General features: G+C 43.7%; 1 protein-coding gene across 6 annotated transcripts in view; it reads right to left on the bottom strand.

Annotated features, from left to right (window-relative positions):
- Positions 1-282: 282 nt before the first annotated feature.
- The window catches only part of ELOVL6 (ELOVL fatty acid elongase 6), a 131146-nt gene continuing 109500 nt past the window's right edge, over positions 283-21928 (bottom strand). For all 6 annotated transcript variants that reach the window (XM_008267482.4, XM_051819519.2, XM_002717122.5 and 3 more), the window contains 2 exons: positions 10142-10293; positions 283-5715 (listed from right to left, as the gene is read on the bottom strand). In XM_008267482.4, coding sequence (XP_008265704.1) covers positions 5291-5715; positions 10142-10293 — 577 coding nt within the window. In that variant the 3' untranslated portion in view covers positions 283-5290. The remainder of the gene's footprint in view (positions 5716-10141; positions 10294-21928) is intronic.

The following is a 21928-nucleotide window of genomic DNA, read 5'->3' as shown; positions in this document are numbered from 1 at the left end:
TTTCTACTGTCTGCCCCATTAAGACTGCTCTGGGCAGCCAAAAGATAAGAGAATCCTGTGATACCCCTGCAAGGCTAGACACCTTGTGGGAACGAAGTCAGCGGGACCAGAAGCACGTCATTGCTGGGTTGCTTTGGAGAACCGAGGAGGAGTGGCCTCACGTCCCTCCCATGAGCATAACAGGCCCAAAGGTGGCACTAGCTTTTCTGAGTAGTTCTGTGCCCTGGATGTCCTTTTTGAATTGCTCAGATCAAGAGAGAAGAGAAACCAGAAACAGTTCGATTTTAAATCAAAATTTATGATTTTATTTTTAATACACCAGAAAAAATATTTCTTTTAATGTTGTGAAATAAGCACTTGAAAATAACAATTCCAACATTGCTGTGATTTGCTCTGTGAGGCTTCTCCGAGTGGGCATCCATCTGAACAGAGACGCTGGGGCCCCTAAGAAGCTGAATCTTCCAGTGGTTCTCAAGGTAGCAGCAAGCAACCTCCTGGCTGCACAGCCCCCGACAGACATCCCTGCCTGAGGCGAGCACGGTCAGAGAGAGCACATTTGGGCTACTTCTGTAGCCTTCTTGACCTCTGTCCACTGAAAGGGAGGCTCAAGCGCCACCAGGCGTGGGGAAAATAACAGCACTTAAATAGCAACAGGAGTCAGGATCTTTCAATTTGAGCCTACATGGATTGCAAATGTGGCTTGACCCTGGATAACGGGACAAGTTTCTTTCACTTAAACAGTATCTTTAGAAGGTATTTACCACAACAGACGGGAATTTGGGCTTCCAGTGAAGTCTATGTGACTGGGACTTCTGCCGGTCCACCCTAGAAACCCAAGGTGCGAGGCTGCGCTCCAAGGGGCCGTCTGGACCGCTAGCGCATCGTCTGCACTCTCTTTAGAACGCGGAAGGCAGGAGCAGGGGTGCCTCATCACCACGCCCACTTTCTTCTGTGAATTCTGATATAGCAAAGGCTCTGAGGATGAGAAACCGTTGTGAAGTCGTCCGTGCTGGGCACAGGGGCCCTCAGCTGGCCTCTCCAGCTTGAGAACCTGCCGCACGGCTTGCACATGCTTGTAACTACAATCGGGCACAGCAGGCATCCTGGGATATGCTGGTCCTGCACTCGTATTTGTTTTATGTAGCTTTTGGGCACTAGTGTACAGAGGCTGTTGGCTCCTTGGCGAACTGAGACCCGGCCCTTCAGACTGATTGTCGGAACACAACAGGGTGGTGTTCAGCGCTCAGCGTGTGCATCTACACGACAGGCAAAAGGCGGTGGTGCATTTGTAGCAACATCTCTTCCTCATGGCAACGGGTCTGAGGCACAAAGATTAGGTGTTGTACATAAATAGAAAAGGGACCAAAGAAAACTTAAAAAGAAAAAAAAAAAAGCCGTAGGAGACAATGACCCACAGCACGAACACAGGCTCTCCGATCATCCCAGATAGCAAAGTATTTATTATTGAAAACAAAGGTTGGGGGGAAAAAAGACTACATTGGAGTACTGGAAAGTTGGAGGCCATCATGAAATTCTCACACAATGGAGCAAAAGTTTCATGATGGAAACTTTTTCAGGGAAACAAAGTGTCTAAAAGAGACGTGGACCATGAGTACACAACTCCAAGCTCTGAAGCTGAGAGGCTAAGTCTGTTTGGTCATCTCTCCTGACAGTGCACCTGGCCAATCCAGCAACTCTTATAAAGAATCATTAACCAAACTGTGAAACAAAACCAAGCCAAACCGTCAGAATGTGCTGTAGCTAACTTAGTTGTGCAATACATACTCTGAGTAGAACCTGCTCTATCAGTCTAAAGAAAAGATAAGTAACCTGAGTAGGCGATCTCTCCCAGGTCATTCAGCAGTTTAGGAATACAGCCAGACTTCTAGAATACTTGTCTCCAGTGTAGTTGACTCCAGGTGCTTGGTTACTCTGTTGTGACAGGCTTTGTCTTATAAACATACTACACTTGATTTTTTTTTTTAAATTATGTGAGGTTCTCTCCTAGACCTGTTCTCTTAGTTTCATACTGTCTTTCCATTCAGTTCTCTAAAAACCCACTCAGATGACGTTTCCAACTTACGCTTAGATACATTGCTCACTAGACTAACTGGTTTCTTGACATAGTCTCCCTCTTCCCCTCATTTTCATAGTGGGCTAGGATTAGAAGGCTGGCAGTAGATTACCTGGAATCATAACCTCAATCCTTGATTTTAGTTGGGTGCTTTGGTCTGGCACTGGATATAAATAATATGGTAGTGACTCTTTTCTCAGTTGTAAAAGAAGGTCCGGATGATACTCCCTGCTCTATGAATAGAGTATTTCTCACTAGGATTTCATTGCAAACTCACAGACATGGGTTGATGCTCAGACCTAGGGTAAGAAATCATATATACTTATATATATTATATCAAAGATTTGTGGAGTTTTTCCCCAAGCCAGAATATGCTTTTACCATATTTGTATTGGAATGCAGTGGAGAATCTCTGCTAGAAAGATATCTATTGCCGCACAGTGGGGCGGCTGTAAAAACTCTACCTGCCCATGTTTTTCTGGAATGTTAACCGACAGCAGGATTATCTATGTGGCAGTCAATCCTCTGGCAGGTTTTAGGCTTGTCATGGGCCAGCGATCTAGCCTCATATCATGATGTAATTAAAGTGGCTGAGCTGAGATGTTAAACAGTGCACTGAACCTGTAATACCAGATTTTTTTTTTAAATGTGTGGCTTTCTTCCTCCCATGATAAACACTGGAAATGCCTCTACAACTGTTTAGCTAGTTTAAAAACTATTTATTAGACACTCAACCTGAAAACGAAAGTTCTAAATTATTATACAAGTGGACACAGGCGTGAGCCTAACCCAGAGGAAAGTGCTTTGGAAGCTTCGTTGAAGAGTCTTTGTAAGGTTTAGGCTCATTTCTTCATTCTAACCTGCATTAAAGGATCTGTGATCATCCACAGAATAATTAAATTAAGTCAACCAGATGAGCCTCAAACTGGTCCTTCAATTAAACTCAAGTCAACTGTTACGGGGCCTTTTCCCTCACTTTAATTATTCCAGTTACTTTTCTGTTATAAGGAGGGGAAGGCTTATTGCACAGTATCATGTATCTGCAAAGCTCATAATAACATTATTGGCATCCTAAGAACCTATCAGTTGTCATAGCAGGACCTGTCCTTTCAGCTCATGTCAGTTTTTGCCGTAATACTAATAATACATTCCTCCATGGATCACGGCTCACCTCTGAAACAACATCAAGACATCATAGACCTCTCACAGTAACTTTTCACACAGACGCTAACAGCCTCCCTTCGTGCGCGTTCCCCCCAACCAGTGCTTGTCGTCATGACTTGGGTTTGCATGGATCCTCTGTTCATTGTTCAAGCCATTCACACAGAATGGAATACAACTTTATTCTTTTGAAGTTCCACACATAAACAAGAGGCTGATAAAGCCCTTGCCATCTCTGACAGAAAAAGCAGAGCAGCTCTGTTTCATGAATGACAGCACAATTAAAGCTAAAATAATATAAAAATAATTTGAAAAATCCCTTTTACTGTACACTCTCAAATAAAGCAAGAAAGATAAACAACAGTTTCTTTTTCTGCTAGCCAGAAAATGTGTTTCTAGTCATTTGGGCTTCGAAGTTCAGTGTACCCAACAACAGTGTGCATATATGTGTATGTGTGTATAATCTATGCAGTGCGGTAGCCCCTAATCTTTTCATCTATTTTTGCCTAATCATTAAGCTACTTAACCAATTAGAATACTATTATATCACATTGAACAACTTTACATAATTGCTTCTTTGAAATACTAGGAACATTGACACATTTATTTGGCTTGTGTAAAGGACTGGAATATTACAGATAATATCATCTAGCATTTTGTTTGTTTAAAGAATATGGCTCTTCATAAATTGATTTTCTGAGTTCCAGAGCGAAAAGTCCCTTTTAAAAAAATTCTGAAACTGATTTGAAGCAGGACGAATGTCTTCTGATTTGGCCAAAAATATGAGGAGTGTTTTACAGTGTCTAAAATTTGACGGATATGTCTATAGGGGGCCCTTGTTGTCAATGGTTTTCAGCCAAACTTGCCATGAAGCACGTTTGTCGCAGTATCTCCACTCGGCCAGCAGAGGGCACTTTAAACATCTCTACATTGCTTGGGGAGCAAGTGCAGATGATGCAGAAACACAGTGTTCACCCTATATCAGAAAAAGTCTTGCAGGTTTCTTTTTGAGATTCACAAAAATAGAGAACATATGGACTGTGCCATAGGGTTTCATTTGGAAAGCAATGAGCATGTGTGAAGTGAAAGAGGGAGGGGCATATGTGTCGTCTGTGGAGTTGATTTCCGGTTCACTTCTCTTGCCGTCGTCTTGCCTCCTTTCCCAGCTAAGAGGGAGTTTTCATAGTTCTGATTCTGTATTTCACTCTTCTGTCTGGGGCAACTGAACAAAGGATAATGCTTCCTGTCTCATGTAAGAGTAGAAATCACAGACCATCTGTCACACACGCTCTGGGACGGAGCCGCCCTTGGAGGACCCAGGCTGCATTGTCCCCATCCTCCCTGGAAGAACCTTGGAAAAGGACCCTGCCCTGTTTGGTTCTGGCAAACTCATTTAACATGAGGCTATGCAGTCAAGGGAAAAATACTGCTCTTTTTTTTTCCCCTCTACATTGAAATTAAAAAAAAAAAATGACTAAGACATCTTTTCTCACAGGGGCTACGCCAGTTAGCCTTTCTTAACAAAGCTTCATTTCTGCAAAAGTATTATCGTTCTAGATCTACACCCTGTCTCTTCCGTTGGTCTCTCTCCTATTGGTTCCAATTTCGTGCTGAAGTAGATGAGAATGGACTGTGTGTCTACGTGCACTCGCGGTTTCTTAAAGTCAAATTTTTTCATCCTTAGAGAAATAGAACACCTAGTAAATACATTTGTTTCATGTAGTGTTAATAGCCTTTGTTTGCCTTCTGCTCGTCCCTCTCTGTCTCTGGCTCCCTTTAGCGCTCATTTGTTCTGGAGGTGACAGAAGGAGGGAAGGGGGTCGCCAGGAGCAGTGCTTGGAGATGGAGGTGCACTCAGTGAGTTCTCACCCGAAAAGGATCATAAACTTACTGGGTTATGTCAATCTAATTATCCCTCAGCTGCCTCGGGTTCTGTGTTTGCTCGTGTGTTTTGTTTTGTTTTAGCTGCACCATGTGTGATTCCTTGTGCCATTTTCTTTTGTCTATTATTTTTCTTGATGACCCTGAGCTATGGCTTCCTCCTCAGTTCCAACACTATTCAGCCTTCGTTGTTTTCCTCATTTTGCCGATGTAGGCCTCAAAGAAGAAATGGCAGAAGAGCACAAGGTAGCTGAGGTACATGAGTGAGGACCAGAAGATGTTCTGAAAATGAGAATGACACTGGTCCTGCTGCATCCAGTAGAAGACCAGGTAGTTAATGACACAGCCCATCAGCATCTGAGTGATCTGGGACAAGGTGATGAACATGGCAAACTTCCGGGAGACTCGGAAACCTGCAGCCCGCAAGGCATAGTAAGAGTACATGACGGCGTGCACGCCGTAGTTCATAGTCATGAACCAACCACCCCCGGCAACCATGTCTTTGTAGGAGTACCAAGAGTACAGGAGCACAGTGATGTGGTGGTACCAGTGCAGGAAGATCAGCTTCTGCTTCCTCAGAATAATGAATATTGTATCTCCTGAAAGACAAAGACAGGAGAGAATGACCGTGAGCCCCCGATCATGCCGTCATGACAACTGATGGTCTGGGAAGCTGGGCCTAGAATCTGGGAGCCACACGTACTGTACTTACTAGCCCTGCGGCCTTGAGCAAGTTCCTTATGACTGCGACTTTCTAGTTTCCTCTTATAAAGTGGGGTTAATTAATAACAGTCTGAAGTTTAAAGAGGCCATTCAACAAGTCTTTATACATGGTAAGTAAGCAACGGATCTTATGTTTAAGGCATGTGAGACAAATCCCATTAACTTTTGATCTGGAAGGAACATCAGCAACCATGTTCCAATTCCCACCTCAACTATACATTTTGGGAAATACCATCTGGAGAGGGTGGGTGATTTGCTTCAGGACATTTGTCAAGCAAGAGACACCTGCTGGAACTTAAGTGCCCGCAAAATGTTCTTGTTCTCTGTAGAATAGTGAAAGGCTACAGTTTTTTATTGGTCCACAACAAAAGGCATCTCTCAAGGGCATAACTTTGGGATCGTCTAAAAAATGTGAAGCCTTGCTATTTGGAATGAAAAGAAAACTTAAACAAAAGGGCCAAGGCAGGGAAAAAAAACAAAAAACAAAAAACAAAAAACGGGGGAACAGAAGTCTTCTTTTTATACACATTTGCTGATGAGAGTATAGCAATGAGTCACAAGAAAATTACAGTTTTTATTGTAGAGAATAAACTGAAAAAGCTTTCTAAGATCTGTCAAGACTTTTCTAACAATATCCCTTTGAAGGAAAAGCCCTCTCTTTTCAGAGGTAAGGAATCTCCACAATGCAAACTAGAATTCATTTCAGGTAAGCAGATTCTACATAGTCAGCCTGCAATACCAATAGGTTCTGCATCCATGGATTTTATCAAATGGGATAGAAAATATTTTTTTAAAACTGCATTTGTACTTAACACACACTAAATTGTTTTCCTTTGCCATTAACCCCTCAACATTTCAGCCTAACATCTTTGCACATAGCATTTGCATTGTGTTGGCTAGCATAAGTAACCTAGAAATGACTTAAAGTACATGGGAAAATGGGCAGAGGTTCCATACTATTTTATGTAAAGGACTTTGGCAATCAGCATTTTGGTATCCTGGTGGGGTGGTGGGGGTGGCGAGGTGTCCTACAGCCAATCCCCCATGAACACTGGTGACCTCAAATGGCTTCTTGTGTAACAATGAGAGCTAGAAGGTCCTTCCTATCCTGAAGTTTAAGCGCAAAGGGAACTAGTACTTAGTCTGCTCCCTCACATTCTCCATGGATAGCTGGAAATGGGTGGCAATACACAAGGTCAAAGAGCCCTGGGCCCTGGGAAGACTTAACATTCTGACGGCTGTGGTTGGAATATACAGGGGCTGCCTCCTTCCATCACTCAAGAACTATTAGTTTATTTCCCTGCTGAACTGTTAAGCATTATGTTCAGAGCACAAGAGGAAGGATTCTAATTGCTACATTCTGAACCTATCATAAAATTTCTGTTGAAATCGTCTTCTCTCTTGCAAAACGCCTGCTTTGTCTGCAACTATCAGCCAGGCTCATCCAGACACATGGAGATGGTAACTCTCATGTGTAAGCTTAAAGGACAGAACTGGTGTCAGGAGACCTGCGGTCTACTTCTTAGCAGTAAACTGGGCTACCTCTGCACGGCTGCTAAAGATCCACTCTGTTCTGTGGGGCCTCCCCTCTCTCTGCAGACTATAGTGCAGACACAATAACTCCAGACTACCTCTGTTCACAGTGGAAACACTGTAGAAGTCCAAGGAACTGTATGTCAAAATCAAGTTTAATCATTCATAATTGAGATGTTTTTAATGTGTTAGTATTAACACAAATATAAGCCCCACATGACACAGCAATACAACCTGTTTGCCATAAACAAGCATTTAATCATCGCAAATTCTTTAGATTTACCTCTGTCCTCACTTTCATGTTAAAAGCTGATCCTATTAGAAGGGCTAATGTGGAACAGAAAGTGGAGCCTGCAGTCAGTCAGTTCTAGCTTTGAGAATCACTTTGTGTTTCTCCTGTCTGGGGCACAGGTTGGAGCTTGGGCTTGATTTGAGTCACTTAAGGTGCTTCTACTTCCTTTGAGGGAGGAGGAGCAGCATGAATGGGAAAGGAAGTGTCATAAAATCTTGAAATCAAAAAATCAAAATTAATTTGAATTCAACTAAGAACCTCATCCAGAACAAATATGCAGGATGGCAGACGGCATAAGAAATATCTCCCAGGAATGGCTCTGGATCAGCCAGCCGGGGCACCATTCTATAGCTACTTAAGGTTACTGTCCCCACAACGGGTGCCCCAGAGAATGGTATTTCCTTTGGAGAAACAAGGGTGGGCAGGGGTGGGGGAGAGGGCCTTTGACATTGCAGCTGAGACCTGCCAGTCACACGATTCTGGCAAGTACGAGTTATTTTTTCTCCAGGGAACTACATAATATCACATTTAATTTATCACAAGCCGAGGCCATTCTGAGTTGTGATATTTACCGAATTGCCCAGCAGCAATGGAATGACCCAGAAATGTAAACCATCCTGCAGACTGTACATTTAATGTTGGCCACTGGCCTTATGGAGAGAATTCTGGGGAGGTACACACAGGCGGTTCCAGTCATGGCACCCATTTCAGCTACCTCTCAGGTCATGTTCTCTTTATTATGGTCTCGCTAACCTCCAGGCCAGCTATTTTCAGCCCAGACAGCTTGCAGAAAGGGCGTGGGATTTCTCACATCTATGTGTTGCCCCTGAGCCCGAGCATTTCCTACCCATGCACCTGCCAAGTGTGACTCTCTGTAGCTATGGAGGAGTCATCAGCATCTGGAAATCTCCGGGGCACTCAGGGCCACTAAGAGCCGAGGAGGGCCTACTCTGTATCTGTGTGCATTGTTACAGTCGGCTGGGGCCCCGTTCACAGGGTTAGTTGGAGTGCTGCTGAGTCAGTTTTAAAAACAATGACAAGCTCAACAGAGCAAGGACCTAGATTCAGAGCAGATGTTTCCAAGTTTTACCAACAGCAAATCTCAGCAGGTTTTAACATAATTCACACAGTAGGTGCTAAAGACCTGACCCAGAATGCAGGGCGGTGGCTGTCTTCTCTGAATTTGTCCTAGTAATAGAATGCATAGGTACAGATCTTCATTTGGTGGAAAAAGTTTTGAGGATGCATGGTGTGATGGCTGCACAACACATGGATATTGCGTATAGTGTATCACACACACACACACACACACACACACACAAACCCAGTTCAGGGAAAACTGCAGGCATGCAGTTATAGGAGGAAAATACAATTTCATTGTTGTCTGTGGAAGAAATGTTCTTCATTCTCATCAGTAGAAGCTTAGAATCTTAGAATACCGAAAGGCACAATCTAGGATCTAAAAACATGAAAAATTCTCAAGAGCCCTAAATCTTTCTCAATTTAACAGAAGTGACAAGGTTTCCTGACTACAGAAAGCTGGGACGGAATATAACCTGTGACAGGTGCAAAAGGGCATCCACGGGAATGTGCTCACTAAGTAGGGCCAGGACTGGCTGACTCGGACACTCCCGCTCTGAGTTTTGATCTGATTTGACCCCACCTCTGCAAGGCCATTATCCAACAGGCTCCAGAATATTTGAAGGACAAGATTTGGCATTCTAAAATTTAAAAAAGGACACTCAGAACATGAGAATATTATTATCAATCGATCCCTTCTCCTGACAATAATGGCTTTTCCTAGAGAAATGTGCCCACGTCCAACCCTTGTCACTCAGTCTTCCTGTTACTTCTAACCTATGCCACTCTTAGATTCAAGACCATGAGAGCTGAGCCTTAGAAATGGACAGACACAGCCAAGTATTTTCTATTAATTTCTAGAAGGTGAACGATTCTACATATGTCCATTTCATGGCCAGTCTCAGGGATGATCAAAATCAAACACCGCCAGAGACCAACCCTTAGCGCATCCATTAATGAGAACATGAGACTACTCAAATGAAAAGCTTAATCTTCTAATCTGAATCCTAATTTGGGAAATGAAAGTATTCACGGATGTGCCATATGGAAATAGCTGTGTTGCTTTTCATTTTCTCCTATTCCAATATTAGCTCAGCTGTTAGAGAGCTTTAGAGAGGGCGCTGTGTACATTTTATAAGCCCTTGAGAGAATAATTTTTAGCAGTACTTAAAAATTGGCATGTTTCCTTTAAACAATTTTGCTATTAAGATACAGGACTGGAAAGAAGGAAGAGTAAAGAGCAAAACAGTCAAGATCTCAAATCCAATCATTGTTGACTTTCCTGCAACCAACCACACAGGACCTGCAAACTGTCTTTCTGTTCCTTTTTTCAGAAATATTGTGGAAGCATAGCTACAAAGAGAGGGGGGAGAACGGGGAGGAGAGAAAACACTCACCTAGTTCCGGTGCTTTGCTGAGCACAAATGCATAAGCCCAGAATTTGCTGACTGGTCCATTGTAAAAACTCTGGTCACAAACTGACTGCTTGAGGCCTTTGGTCATCAAAATGTATACCATATAAGCACCAGTACGAAGAGCACCGAATATACTTCATAAAAAAAAAAAAAAAAAAAGAAAGAAAGAAAGGAAACAGCGTTTAGTAAGATCATTTCACTTCTGGCTATTGAGCATACTTACAGGACAGCTGGGCCCTTGGCAGGAAACAGGCAGGGAAGCGTCGTAATAATTTGTGTCTACCTGGAAGCATCTTGAACGGTTAAGGGCACGAGAGCTAACACAGTGCTCTATCCTCCAGAGCAGATGCGCTCCCACATCGTCACTAATGTTCCTAAAAGCGGTCGTGGATAAGCAGAATCTTCAGTGACCTTGGTGTTGCAGTTGAGAACTATTCCTTGGGGAGAACCTGGGGGTGGCTGTGAATCCTGGGAATTAATCTCAGCTCTGTCCTATGGCCAATCGTTCTCCTCCCTGAAAATCTGTTTATCTCTGTAAGCTAACTCTTCTACATCGGGCCTGGCCTTATCAATCCAGACTTCCTGGCTTCCGTGTGGACTCCTCAGGAGGCTCCAAACCCCGGTTCTGGGTGCCCACTTTTCACTGTAACTCATCTTTCTCAAAGAGACCAGAAGGCACCTCTTTCAAAGCTCAGCTCGCCTATATCATTTCCCCTAGGCAGCCAATACGAGGCAGAGATGAATGTTTCCCACAACCATGGAGTAACACACAGCTCAATGCTGTTCTCCAAAGCCCTCCACATAGACAGGGGTGCTCATCAAAGATCATTGAAAAAGTGGACTGTTGGAAAAAAGAAGAAAACCTGACATGAAAACAAAGGACCCCAAGGACTGCTAAGTTCACAAGAAGGCTCTGCAAATATGCTGTGTTCAGTAATACAGCCCGGAGTGTGAAAGGACTTGGCAACTGGAACCAGCAGCTTCCAGCAGCGAGTGCATCTGTGAAGTGTCTCTCCCAGAGTGTGCAAGACACAGCCGGGACTGAGAAAGAGAACTGGTCAACACAGAGGAGACACGTGCTTGCCTATCCTTTCTCTGCCCAAAAGGGCAGCAGCCACGTCAACTGGGAGATGAAGGAGTGAACATCTGTAGAACCGAGTGGCACCCTCACCAGACTGGGAGGTGGAGCTTTCTTATCTCCTCAGAGGCACTACACACACACACACACACACACACACATTAATTTGAAGCGTGTTAGAAGTGCTGTAAAGTGTCATTAAGGCTGCCCCTAAAGCCTGTGGTCACCAACTAGAACGACAGATCCACTTTGCAGAGGGCCCAGGTAATGAAGAATTCCTGGCTTCTATAAAGGCACAACACCTGCATCCATCAAATGGTGTCACTCTTTGCAATGCAAAAGATGACCCTGCATAGGATGATTTATTGTCCTCCGGTGGCGGTAGATCCTGTTCAGCCCTTCTTTGGCCTCCCTCAGCACTCAGAACGAAAATCCCAGCTCCTTCCCAGGACCAACCAGCCTCTGAAGGGCCTCTGTCCCCTCTTGTTCCCCTCTCTCCGTCTTTCCACGTGAGGCAAACCATTTCAGAAAGCACTTTTCAGATGCTTTCTGTTTCCTGCCTTAGGGCCTTTGCCCATGCCTTTTCCTCCACAGGGAGAGTTTTTCTCTCAGGTTCCTTAGGTTTGGCTCCTTCTGTCTCATCTCAAAGAAATTATCTCCTCCTAATGGGATGTCCTAATTTGGGGAGGAGGACTGTATTGCTAAACACAGATCATGAAGACTTTTGTCTTACTTCAAGTTTCTTTTTTTCTGTCTTGTCTTTACCATGACAGAAGATGGCTGAATTTTAATACAAAAACTTGTCACCATCACTATGTTAAGGTATTGCACTTACACACTTCGACTCGCTGCAACAGAATATGGAAGTGTGCGTGTGGTGTTTCCACTAAGCATGTGTAACACACACTGTTGGTTGTTCAGCCTATAGCCAAATTCCTTCCTCTTCCATGTTAACAGACAGCAATTTCTTCCAATGTATTCTTCCCCCAAGAAAGGTGATCTTAGCTCTAATCTAGGAATAAATCTTAAATATCTAAGCCAGTTTTTGTAATCTCATTTTCCTTACCAGTGATTTGTTAAGGTAGGCATGCGACCCAATTCTAGCCCATGTGATCAGAGGAGAAGGCTGCTGGTGGTTTGCCCTTAAACGTGTATTTCTGGAATGCAGCAATCATCTTCCACCACGAGGGAGTCACCTTGAGGACAAAGCCAGCTCAGGGAATATGTGGTAAATTCTTCAAGATGTGACTGAAGGGCTCAGTGAACCGTTCAGTGACTCACAAGCCTCCCTGTTTTTAAAACAATAAAACTTCCTCAGAGTATTAGCTGTTCACGGGTGTGCATTCGATTACTTGCAGCCCAGTGCATCCCAGCAGACACAACGCTCAAGGTCTGACTCTCAGCAGATGTCTGACAGTATTAACATGCTATGCAAAAGTTCTCTCTGTGACTCTAAGATGCATCTAGTCAAAATTAGTGTTGGTAGACCAGTTGCTATATTAGTTATCTGTTTATATAAACTGGTAAGGGAGAGGTCAATGACTTTTGGGTAACCCAGAAGCAAGGAAAAGTATAAATGACACACTTTCAAAATGTCAAGTCTTTGCTCCAGATTTACGACTTTGTTCAGATTCATCGGGCAGACTTTATAACACTTCCCGTCCCCCGCTACACTGTAGACCACCACCTCCAGAAATAACACGGCCCAGAGCTCTTCTCCCACTATATTTGCAGCTAGACTGTGTGCTGTGCACACGACTGAAGTTCATCCAAGGACAATATCTTTGAAATAGTTACTTTCCTTTCATCCTCTGGGGTTTCAAAATCAAGGTACTTTATCCCCAATTTCTAAAGCACAAGCTAGTTTATTTTTTTCCAGCCATTTAAATATTTATCAGCATGGTTTTTGATGCTGGGATGGCAAAAAAGAATGAGGCTCCGGCTGGTGGTGGCAGTCCTGGAAGGCTTCAGAGGAAATGGTGTTTGAGTTAGGGGCAAATCGGGATTTAAAAGTATGAAAGGAAGGGTATAGAGTGGTCATTTCAGGGCATTTTAGAAGGTTTTGGTTTCATGAGGACGCACAATATTGCTGACAACAAGCGTAGTGCACATATTATTGTCCCATTTCTGGACATAAGCCTCATTCCCTAAGCTCCAAACAATAAGGCTGACTCAGACCAGAGGACAGTGGCACTTTTCAGGGAAACCGTCAGTGCCAGCCATTGGGCCCATGTGTCTGCAGGCAAAGGCGCATTGTTGTGATGTGACAATGCTACTGATGGAGAGCAATGGGGGAGCTGCTCGGGCAGTGGGGTGATTGTTATTCGTGGGAAGCCATGAGCTCTGCCCCTGGCACGTCTCAGCCACTGCACGCTTTGGAACCAGGTGGCTTCTATGATAACAGTGTCACACTGTGGCACTTTTATCAAAATATACTTTAAGATGAGGAGACATTTTTCTTTGCCTGTGACATTATCTTGCAGCAGGCAATTGTGAGCTTCTTTTTTTTTTTTCTTTTATTTATTTATTTATTTATTGGCAGGCAGAGTGGACAGTGAGAGAGAGAGACAGAGCAAAAGGTCTTCCTTTTCCGTTGGTTCACCCCCACCCCCCCAAGTGGATGCTGTGGCCAGCACACCATGCTGATCCAAAGCCAGGAGCCAGGTGCTTCTCCTGGTCTCCCATGAGGGTGCAGGGCACAAGTACCTGGGCCATCCTCCACTGCACTCCCGGGCCACAGCAGAGAGCTGGCCTGGAAGAGGAGCAACCGGGATAGAATCTGGCGCCCCAACTGGGACTAGAACCCGGTGTGCCGGCGCCACAGGCGGAGGACTAGCCTATTGATCCGTGGTGCCAGCCTGAGCTTCTGTTCTGCCACCTCTAGCCCTGCCTATGTCAGACATTGCTAATCCATTTTGCCACTCTTTCTGGCCATGTCTGGTGGTAGCACTGAAGTTCTCGAAGCTACTACTTCAAGCCACTGCTTGCAGTTGCAATTTGAAATGTTTGTATTTACTGGGCTCCAACACAGCTCCATCATTTACTGGTGTCATCAATAGCAAGTTATTAAGTGTTTTCACTCATGTGAAATGAGGATAATATCCAACTTGCAAAATGTGTTCTAAGACTTCTGTAAAGCAACATGAAAGCATTTTGTTAGCATTGAGTCTCTGATACACGGGTGCTCAGTAAAAGCTTTTACTGCAGTACTCGTATTCCCTTACTCGTCGTTGTTGTAACTGACGCTGCGATGCATTCCTGTGTTGAATACCACCATTACCTCACTCATCTCACTCCGTCAGGGAGGAGATCAAGGCTAACGGCCTTTAAGTGAAGTCAAGGCAACCGATTTATAGAGAATTTGCTTGCTCCACTGCTTCCTATTGCAACAAGAAGTCTACTTGTATATAAGAAGGACCTTCTATCACTGAGAAACTATACATCAATTACAAGAATTTTTTTTCCACCAAAATAAATTTATCTCTTAATTTTATGTCCCATGGACTTTTTGAAGCCCCCCTCATCTTTTGCTCCCCACAGTGCTGGTTGTATTGCTGGGCAGTTCACCAGGCCAAGGCTGCCCTGTGATAAACCCACATCCTTGTTGGTCTCTCATCTCCCAAGGGCTCAGTAGCTGCCTTCCCTTTGCCGGGAGACGTACTGTCTGGTTTTTAACAAGCATTCTACCCGCACTCATGGCCTGGGTTCAAGGGGCTGACCCCTGAGTCTCAGGGCATCAGTCAGGGTCATCATTCCCACAGCTCTTCTGGGCAGTTCCCTGAGGCCTGGGAGGCTGCTCTTACACAGTGGCCCTTCCCCAGCAGAGGGATGCAGACGACTGGTGGCCCCTGCGGGGCAGAGCTGCTGTCTGGCAATAGTGGGAGTAGGCCAGAGTGTGGTCAGGGAGCCCTGCAGCTGGGGCACGTACAGACAGCTCCAAACCCAGCAGGCTGCGTCCAGATGTCAGCTCCCATGCTGATAAAAGTTGATCACATGTGAGCCCTTCACAGCACAAGTTTCAGTGACAGCTAGCCAGATCACGCAGAGGATGAAGTGAGCATTCTCCACCAGCACTTCGTGAGGGAGAGGCATCCAGCTCCCGTGCCAGGTACCTTTCAAGCAGGTAATAAAGACTATTCTGGAGCCACAGATGCAAACAAGCTGAGGGTCTGAGTTCCATGAGAGCAGATGACTACTACATACGTGTCTTTTCTCAGATGTGAGATGACACAGGACACCTAATACTCATTGGACAGTAATTGCAATATTCCTCAGGAGGACTTTCTATCTGCTGCTACATACATCTCTGCATTGTTTGACAATTGGAAAACAACAGCATACTAATTGGTAATTTTAACATATTTATTTGAGTAAGAGAGAGCGCAAGAGAGCATGCTTCCCTCTACTAGTTCATTCACCAAATGCCTATAACATCTGGGTAGGGCCAGGGCCGGGGCCAAAGCTGGGAGCCAGGAACTCAGTCCAGGGCTTGTGTATGATAATAACTACCTGAAGCATCAGCACTGTTCCTAGGGACTACATGAACAAGAAGTTGGAGTCAAGAGCCAGGAACAGGATGCAATGCTGGCATTTAGATGTAGCACGCAAGAGTCCTAATAGTGGCTTAATCCCACTAGAAGGAATGAAGTGCCTCATCACAATGGACACATTGAGTAGACAGGCTCAACGGTACCACCTCATAAGGTGTTACTAGTAAGTTTTATAGTGTGAAGTTGAGATATAACCCTCATCTGTGATCAGCCCTTGGATGACAAATTGGAATTAGAATTTATTGGGAAAAGATAGATTCATTTATTGAATCAACACCTACTTAATCTACAGCCACTGTATATCAGACATTACAGTACTCACTGGTAGGGGCAGTATCTCTAGAAGCCTATAGCAAGAGGAAAAAAAAAAACCATGTAAATAAACAAAACTGTAGCAATAACAGAATTGCGAGTCCTGGAAGATTACTGAAAGAGTGTATGTATATGTGGTTGGGGTTCTTTTTTGGTTATATTCAAAAACAGATGCTGGAAAATTTAGAATAAAAGTTCTCATTTTCAGGTTTCAGTTTTTTTTTTTCTTTTACAAGTATTGAGGTCCTTTATAAAGATGTAAAGAGATTTAGCTAATCTTGGAACCCAGACTCTAGGAAGATTGATAATTTATTTGAGCAAACATTTTATGGCCATCTGGAAGTCACAATGGGATCTCTCAGTAAACACTCTCAGAATTCTAGAATTCTGCCTTGGGAAGAAAGAAACATGAGTATAAATCATCAACCCTTTTAATTTTTTCCATAGCAACATCAATAGTTGTTAAAAACTATTTTTATAAGATTCCTACATTAGTCCTCAACTTAAATGTAGGCATGTTGGAATCAAAAGATGGTTCCTAAGGACTTTTAATTGTGAAATGGCAGCCACCTCAGTCTCCACCCTGGTAACCCAATAACCACAGGTACAATTACTTTCAGGATTAGGCAACGAACGTGCTTTTATCCAACTCCTGCACCACCATCAAAAGGCAAAAATGAGGTGTGATAGTCTTGCCAGTCGTCAAAACATGGCAACAGCTGACCCAACAGAAGCAATAACTTTTTAGAAACACAGGAGAGATCAGAGATGCTTCTGATAGCACAACCGGAGCTGCTCTGGTTCTTAGACTCATGGCAGTTTGCAGAGCAGGCAGAATACTCTATGATTCCAGAACAGGTTAAAACAAATAACAACAGTCTACAAATCCGCTCTACGCCCTTAGACTAGGGAGAGATGTGTGCCACACGGAAGCATGGCATCTCCGTGTCAATATCATGTCTCTTCTGACAACATGAAATCCAAATTCTAAATTTTCCCACACCTGAGAACATGCATCCTCACTATAAAATACCTACTTAATTTGGCCTAGGGTTTATGTCTTGGCCAAAACATATTCTTCAATAACAATCTAACAAACCATCAAAGTGCAAACTGTTTTTTTCCAATAAATAAGCAGTTTATTGGGGACACATACTGTAGTTTCTCTGAAAATTTACTTCCTCTACTCTTCCACTAAATATGCAAAGTGCATATAATTTCACTTTACCATTTACTATTGAGTGGTCATTTAAAGGTCTGATAAAATAATTGAAAATATAAGGGGCTGGCATTGTGGTGTACTGGGTTAAATTGCCTTCTGTGGTGCTGGCATCCTATATGGGTGCTGGTTCGAGTCCCGGCTGCTCTACTTCCGATCCAGCTGTCTGCTATGGCCTGGGAAGGCAGTAGAAGATGGCCCAAGTCTGTAGGCCCTGTACCTGCATGGGAGACCTGGAAAAAGCTTCTGGCTCCTGATTCCTGATCAGTTGAGCTCTGGCTATTGAGGCCATTTGGGGAGTGAACCAGAAGATGGAAGACCTCTCTCTCTCTGCCTCTCAGTAACTCTGCCTTTCAAATAAATAAATAAATCATAAAAAAAGGAAAGAAAATACATACATATTTGGACACAATACCTCCAGTGGCGGCATATAATATACCCATTAAATGTACTTGAGGAAGTATATGAACTAACATGTTTTGTAATAGCAAAAAAGATGGATTGGACATAGTCTGAATGTGCATTGACAGGACAATGGTCAAATAAATTACAATGGACATAATACAGCCATAAATGTACCAGGTAGATTTGCATTAAATGCTGACATGAAATAACCCTAAGGCACATGCTGTTAAGAGTAAAAAAAGAAGTAGGCCAGTCCATACGGTATAGTGCAGTTTGTGCACATTTTTAAAAGGTTATGCAAGCATGTTTGTTAAACAACCATTGAAGGAAAACCTTCACGATTTTAAAAACTACTTTTAAGATTTTGTATAACATATGGCTAAGGACAGATAAGGTATATTCATTAACTGCTAGACTAATGAAATGCTGCATGTTGCAGTGTGCAGTCTATTGAGGCTAAAGGTTTCCTGGAAGAAGCAGTAAATGAGGAAGTCCTAGGACACAAAGACACCATCCTAATGGATTACATGTCCCCTGATGGACAAACATCAAGCAGGGACACACTTAGTGACTGTCACCTCTGCCCACCACCAATCCCCTTGATGAGTCAGAAAACTTTGGTCTCAAACAAGCATCTGACTGAATGTTTGATAGGATAGGTTGGCTTTGATCCACTTCATGATATGTTGGTTTATTCTCTTAACTTCTTGTTATTTTCTTTTTTAAAGAATTATTTTATTTCTTCGAAATACAGAGTTACAGAGAGAGAGAGGTCTCCAATCTGCTGGTTCACTCCCCAGATGGCCGCAACGGTTGGAGCTGTGCAGATCCAAAGCCAGGAGCCAGTACCCAGGAACCAGGAGCTTCTTCCAGATCTGCTACGTGGGTGCAGGGGCCCAAGCACTTGGCCCCAAGCACCAGGCCATAGCAGAGAGCTAGATCGGAAGAGGAGCAGCCGGGACTAGAACCAGAGCCCATATGGAATGCCAGCGCTTCAGGCCAGGGCTTTAACCCACTGTGCCACAGCGCTGGCCCTTATTCCCTTAACTTATAAAATTAACTCCAATTTTTTTGTTAAAGATTTATTTATTTGAAATGCAGGGCAATTGACAGAGGGCAAGACAGAGCTCCTCCATCTGCTTGTTCACTCCCCATATGGCTGCAACAGTCAAAGCTGGGCCATGCTGAATTTAGAAGCAAAGAACTTCATAAAATTCTAGTGCTGGCCAAAATATAACTAAATTGGAACCTTTGTGCACTGTTGGAGGGAGAGTACAAAGACACTGTGGAAAACTGCATGGCAGTTTCCACCACAAAATTAAAAATAGAATACTCAAGGGGCCAGTGCTGTGGCGCAGTAGGTTAGTTCTCCGCCTGCGATCCTGGCATCCCATAAGGGCACCGGTTCTAGTCCTGGCTACTCTTCTTCCCATTCAGCGCTGGGCTATGGCCTGGGAAAGCAGTAGAAGATGGCCCAAGTCCTTGGGCCCTTGCACCCATGTGGGAGACCTGGAAGACGCTCCTGGCTCCTCGCTGCAGTTTGGCACAGCTCCGACCCTTGCGGCCATCTAGGGAGTGAACCAGCGGACAGAAGATCTTTCTCTCGGTCTCTCCCTCTCACTGTCTATAACTATCTCTCAAATAAATAAAAATAAAATCATTAAAATAATTAGAATAATCAAGTAACTCAGCAATCCCATTTCTAGGTACATATAACCAAAAAAATTGACAGCAAGGTCCTAAAGACATATTTTTATATGCATGTTCATTACAGCACTATTGACAATAATTAAGACAGGGAAGCAACCCAAGTGACCAATGATAAAGGAATGGAAAAACTAAATGTGGTGCAAATGCAAAATGGGATACTATTCAGCCTTTGAAAGAAACGTCTGATGCATGCTATAACGTAGCTGAGCCTTGAAGACATTAAGTACAGTCACAAAGCCATAAATACTGTATGACTCAGCTTACAAGGAATCTGAAGGAGTCAAATCTGTAGATAGAGAAAGGGATCGGTGGTTTTCAGGAGCTGGGTGGAGGTGGAAATGGGGAGTTTTCTTTAAATGGGTACAGAATTCCAGTTTTACAAGATGATAAAGTTCTACAGTGTTTGTACAGCAATGCAAATATAATTAACACTATAGAACTACACACATAAAAATGATTAAGAAGATAAGCTTTATGCTTTTTTCCCCTATTTTACCTCATCAAAAGCACTGAATGAGGGCCTTGGATATCTCTGCACCTCCATTCCTGTGCCTTGAAGTTCAAAGGTTCTAACAGTGAATGTATTAGCCTGAAACACGCAATCACTCAGGCAGGCAGGGTGGGGTTGCACACAAGCATTTTGGCACTGAGGTGGGAACATGCCGATAGAGCAAGTGGAATAGAAACACTGAGCACCGGGACCACATGGCCACCGCCAGCATCCTGCCGGACAGTGACTCAGCACTTTAATCTACAAAGTACATGTGTTCATAAGGAGTGCTGAAAAGAGTAAACCTTAGTGCAAGGATCCTGGACCTTGCTACAAAGTACAAGAGAGGATGTGGCTGAAACCAGAACTGTCCTCCATAATTCATCATATTTAACTACATATGACAAGCTGTATCAACTTTTCATTTGGACTCAATCGACATCCACAAATCTTTTTGGCAACTCCAAGGAAATCTCAAATTAAGGTGGCCTTTCAGGTATTGTTACATGTAAATAGCAGAACTAGTGACACTTCCCTGAATATGGAGACAAGAAGCTAGGCTCCCACCTGAGCAAATCTGATTCTGATAAAGTAAATTGTTACTGTTTGGCTTAATTCGCTTAAAAGAATTTACTCTGTGCCACTATATATTAGGTTATTTTTAGTATCAAGGGATTAAGTAAAGAAAAGGGGTTGGCATTGTAGCACAGCAGGTTAAGCCATCACCTGCAGTGCCAGCATCACATATAGGTGCCAACTTGAGTCCCAGTTGCTCCACTTCAGATCCAGCTCCCTGCTAATGCACCTGGGAAAGCAGCAGAGGAGGGGCCAAGTGTTTGGGCCCCTGCATCTGAGCAAGAGACCTGGATGAAGCTCCTGGTTTCTGGCTTTGGCCTGGCCCAACACTGGTTGTTGCAGCCATTTGGGGAGTGAATCAGTGGTTGGAGAGGGTCTCTCTCTCTCTTTCACCCTCTCCTCTCCCCCGCCCCGCCCCATAACTCTGCCTTTCAAATAAATAAATAAATCTTTTTAAAAAAAGATATAGATGCAAGAAATCTATTTTCACAAAGTCTATATTCTAGAAGAGAATCACAAATACATTAAAAAATCGCATAATAGTTTCAGGGAGTGGTAAGTGTCATAATGATAAAATGGGGTGAGTGACAGTGTTTAAGGACAAGGGCAGGGAGGTCTTCTACTGAGATGACAAGGAATCTCAGAAGAGGTAACACGTAATCTGAAAATGGACAAATGAAAGGAGTCACTCCAGCAGGATCTAGAGAAGAACATACCTATCAGGGAAACTGACAAACTTGCAAAGCATGAATAAACTGGGCATGTTGGACATCCGAGACCAGCGAAGCTGGTGCTGTCAGGGCTGGAATGAGATGCAGTTTAACAGGTGAGCCATAGGTGAGGACCAGAACTTTCAGGACAGTTCAGGATTCTATAGGTCACAGAGATAGAAATATTAATAATTAAAAATAATACAACTCATTTTACCCTAACTGCACTGTACAAGCATTGGAAGGATTGGTTTTGAAAAATAAGTACTGGGATTGGCACTGTGGCATAGTGGGTAGGTGAAGCCACCGCTTGCAGTGCCTCTGTCCTACATGGGTTCGCGTCCTGGCTGCTCTGCTTCTGATCCAGCTCTCTGCTGTGGCCTGGGAAAGCAGTAGAAGATGGCCCAGGTCCTTAGGCCCCTGCACCCTCATGGGAGACCGGGAAGAAGCTCCTAGCTCCTGGCTTTGGATCAGCACAACTCCGGCTGTTGTGGCCAGTTGGGGAGTGAACCAGTGGACGGAAGACCTCTCTCTCTCTGCCTCTCCTTCTCTGTGTAACTCTGACTTTCAAATAAAGAATAAAATGAACCTCTAAAAAAATAATTAAGTACTTTATTTGAGAGGCAAAGAGACAGAGACTGAGCTCTCAGATGCCCACAATACCCAAGGCTGAGTCACAACAAAACTAAAGCCAGGAATGCAACAGCGATCTCTCATGT

Source organism: Oryctolagus cuniculus, chromosome 8 (assembly GCF_964237555.1).
Source record: "Oryctolagus cuniculus chromosome 8, mOryCun1.1, whole genome shotgun sequence".
Classification (NCBI taxonomy): Eukaryota; Metazoa; Chordata; class Mammalia; order Lagomorpha; family Leporidae; genus Oryctolagus; species Oryctolagus cuniculus.
Note: the sequence above shows the minus strand (reverse complement) of the source record. Positions and strands in the feature narration are given on the sequence as shown.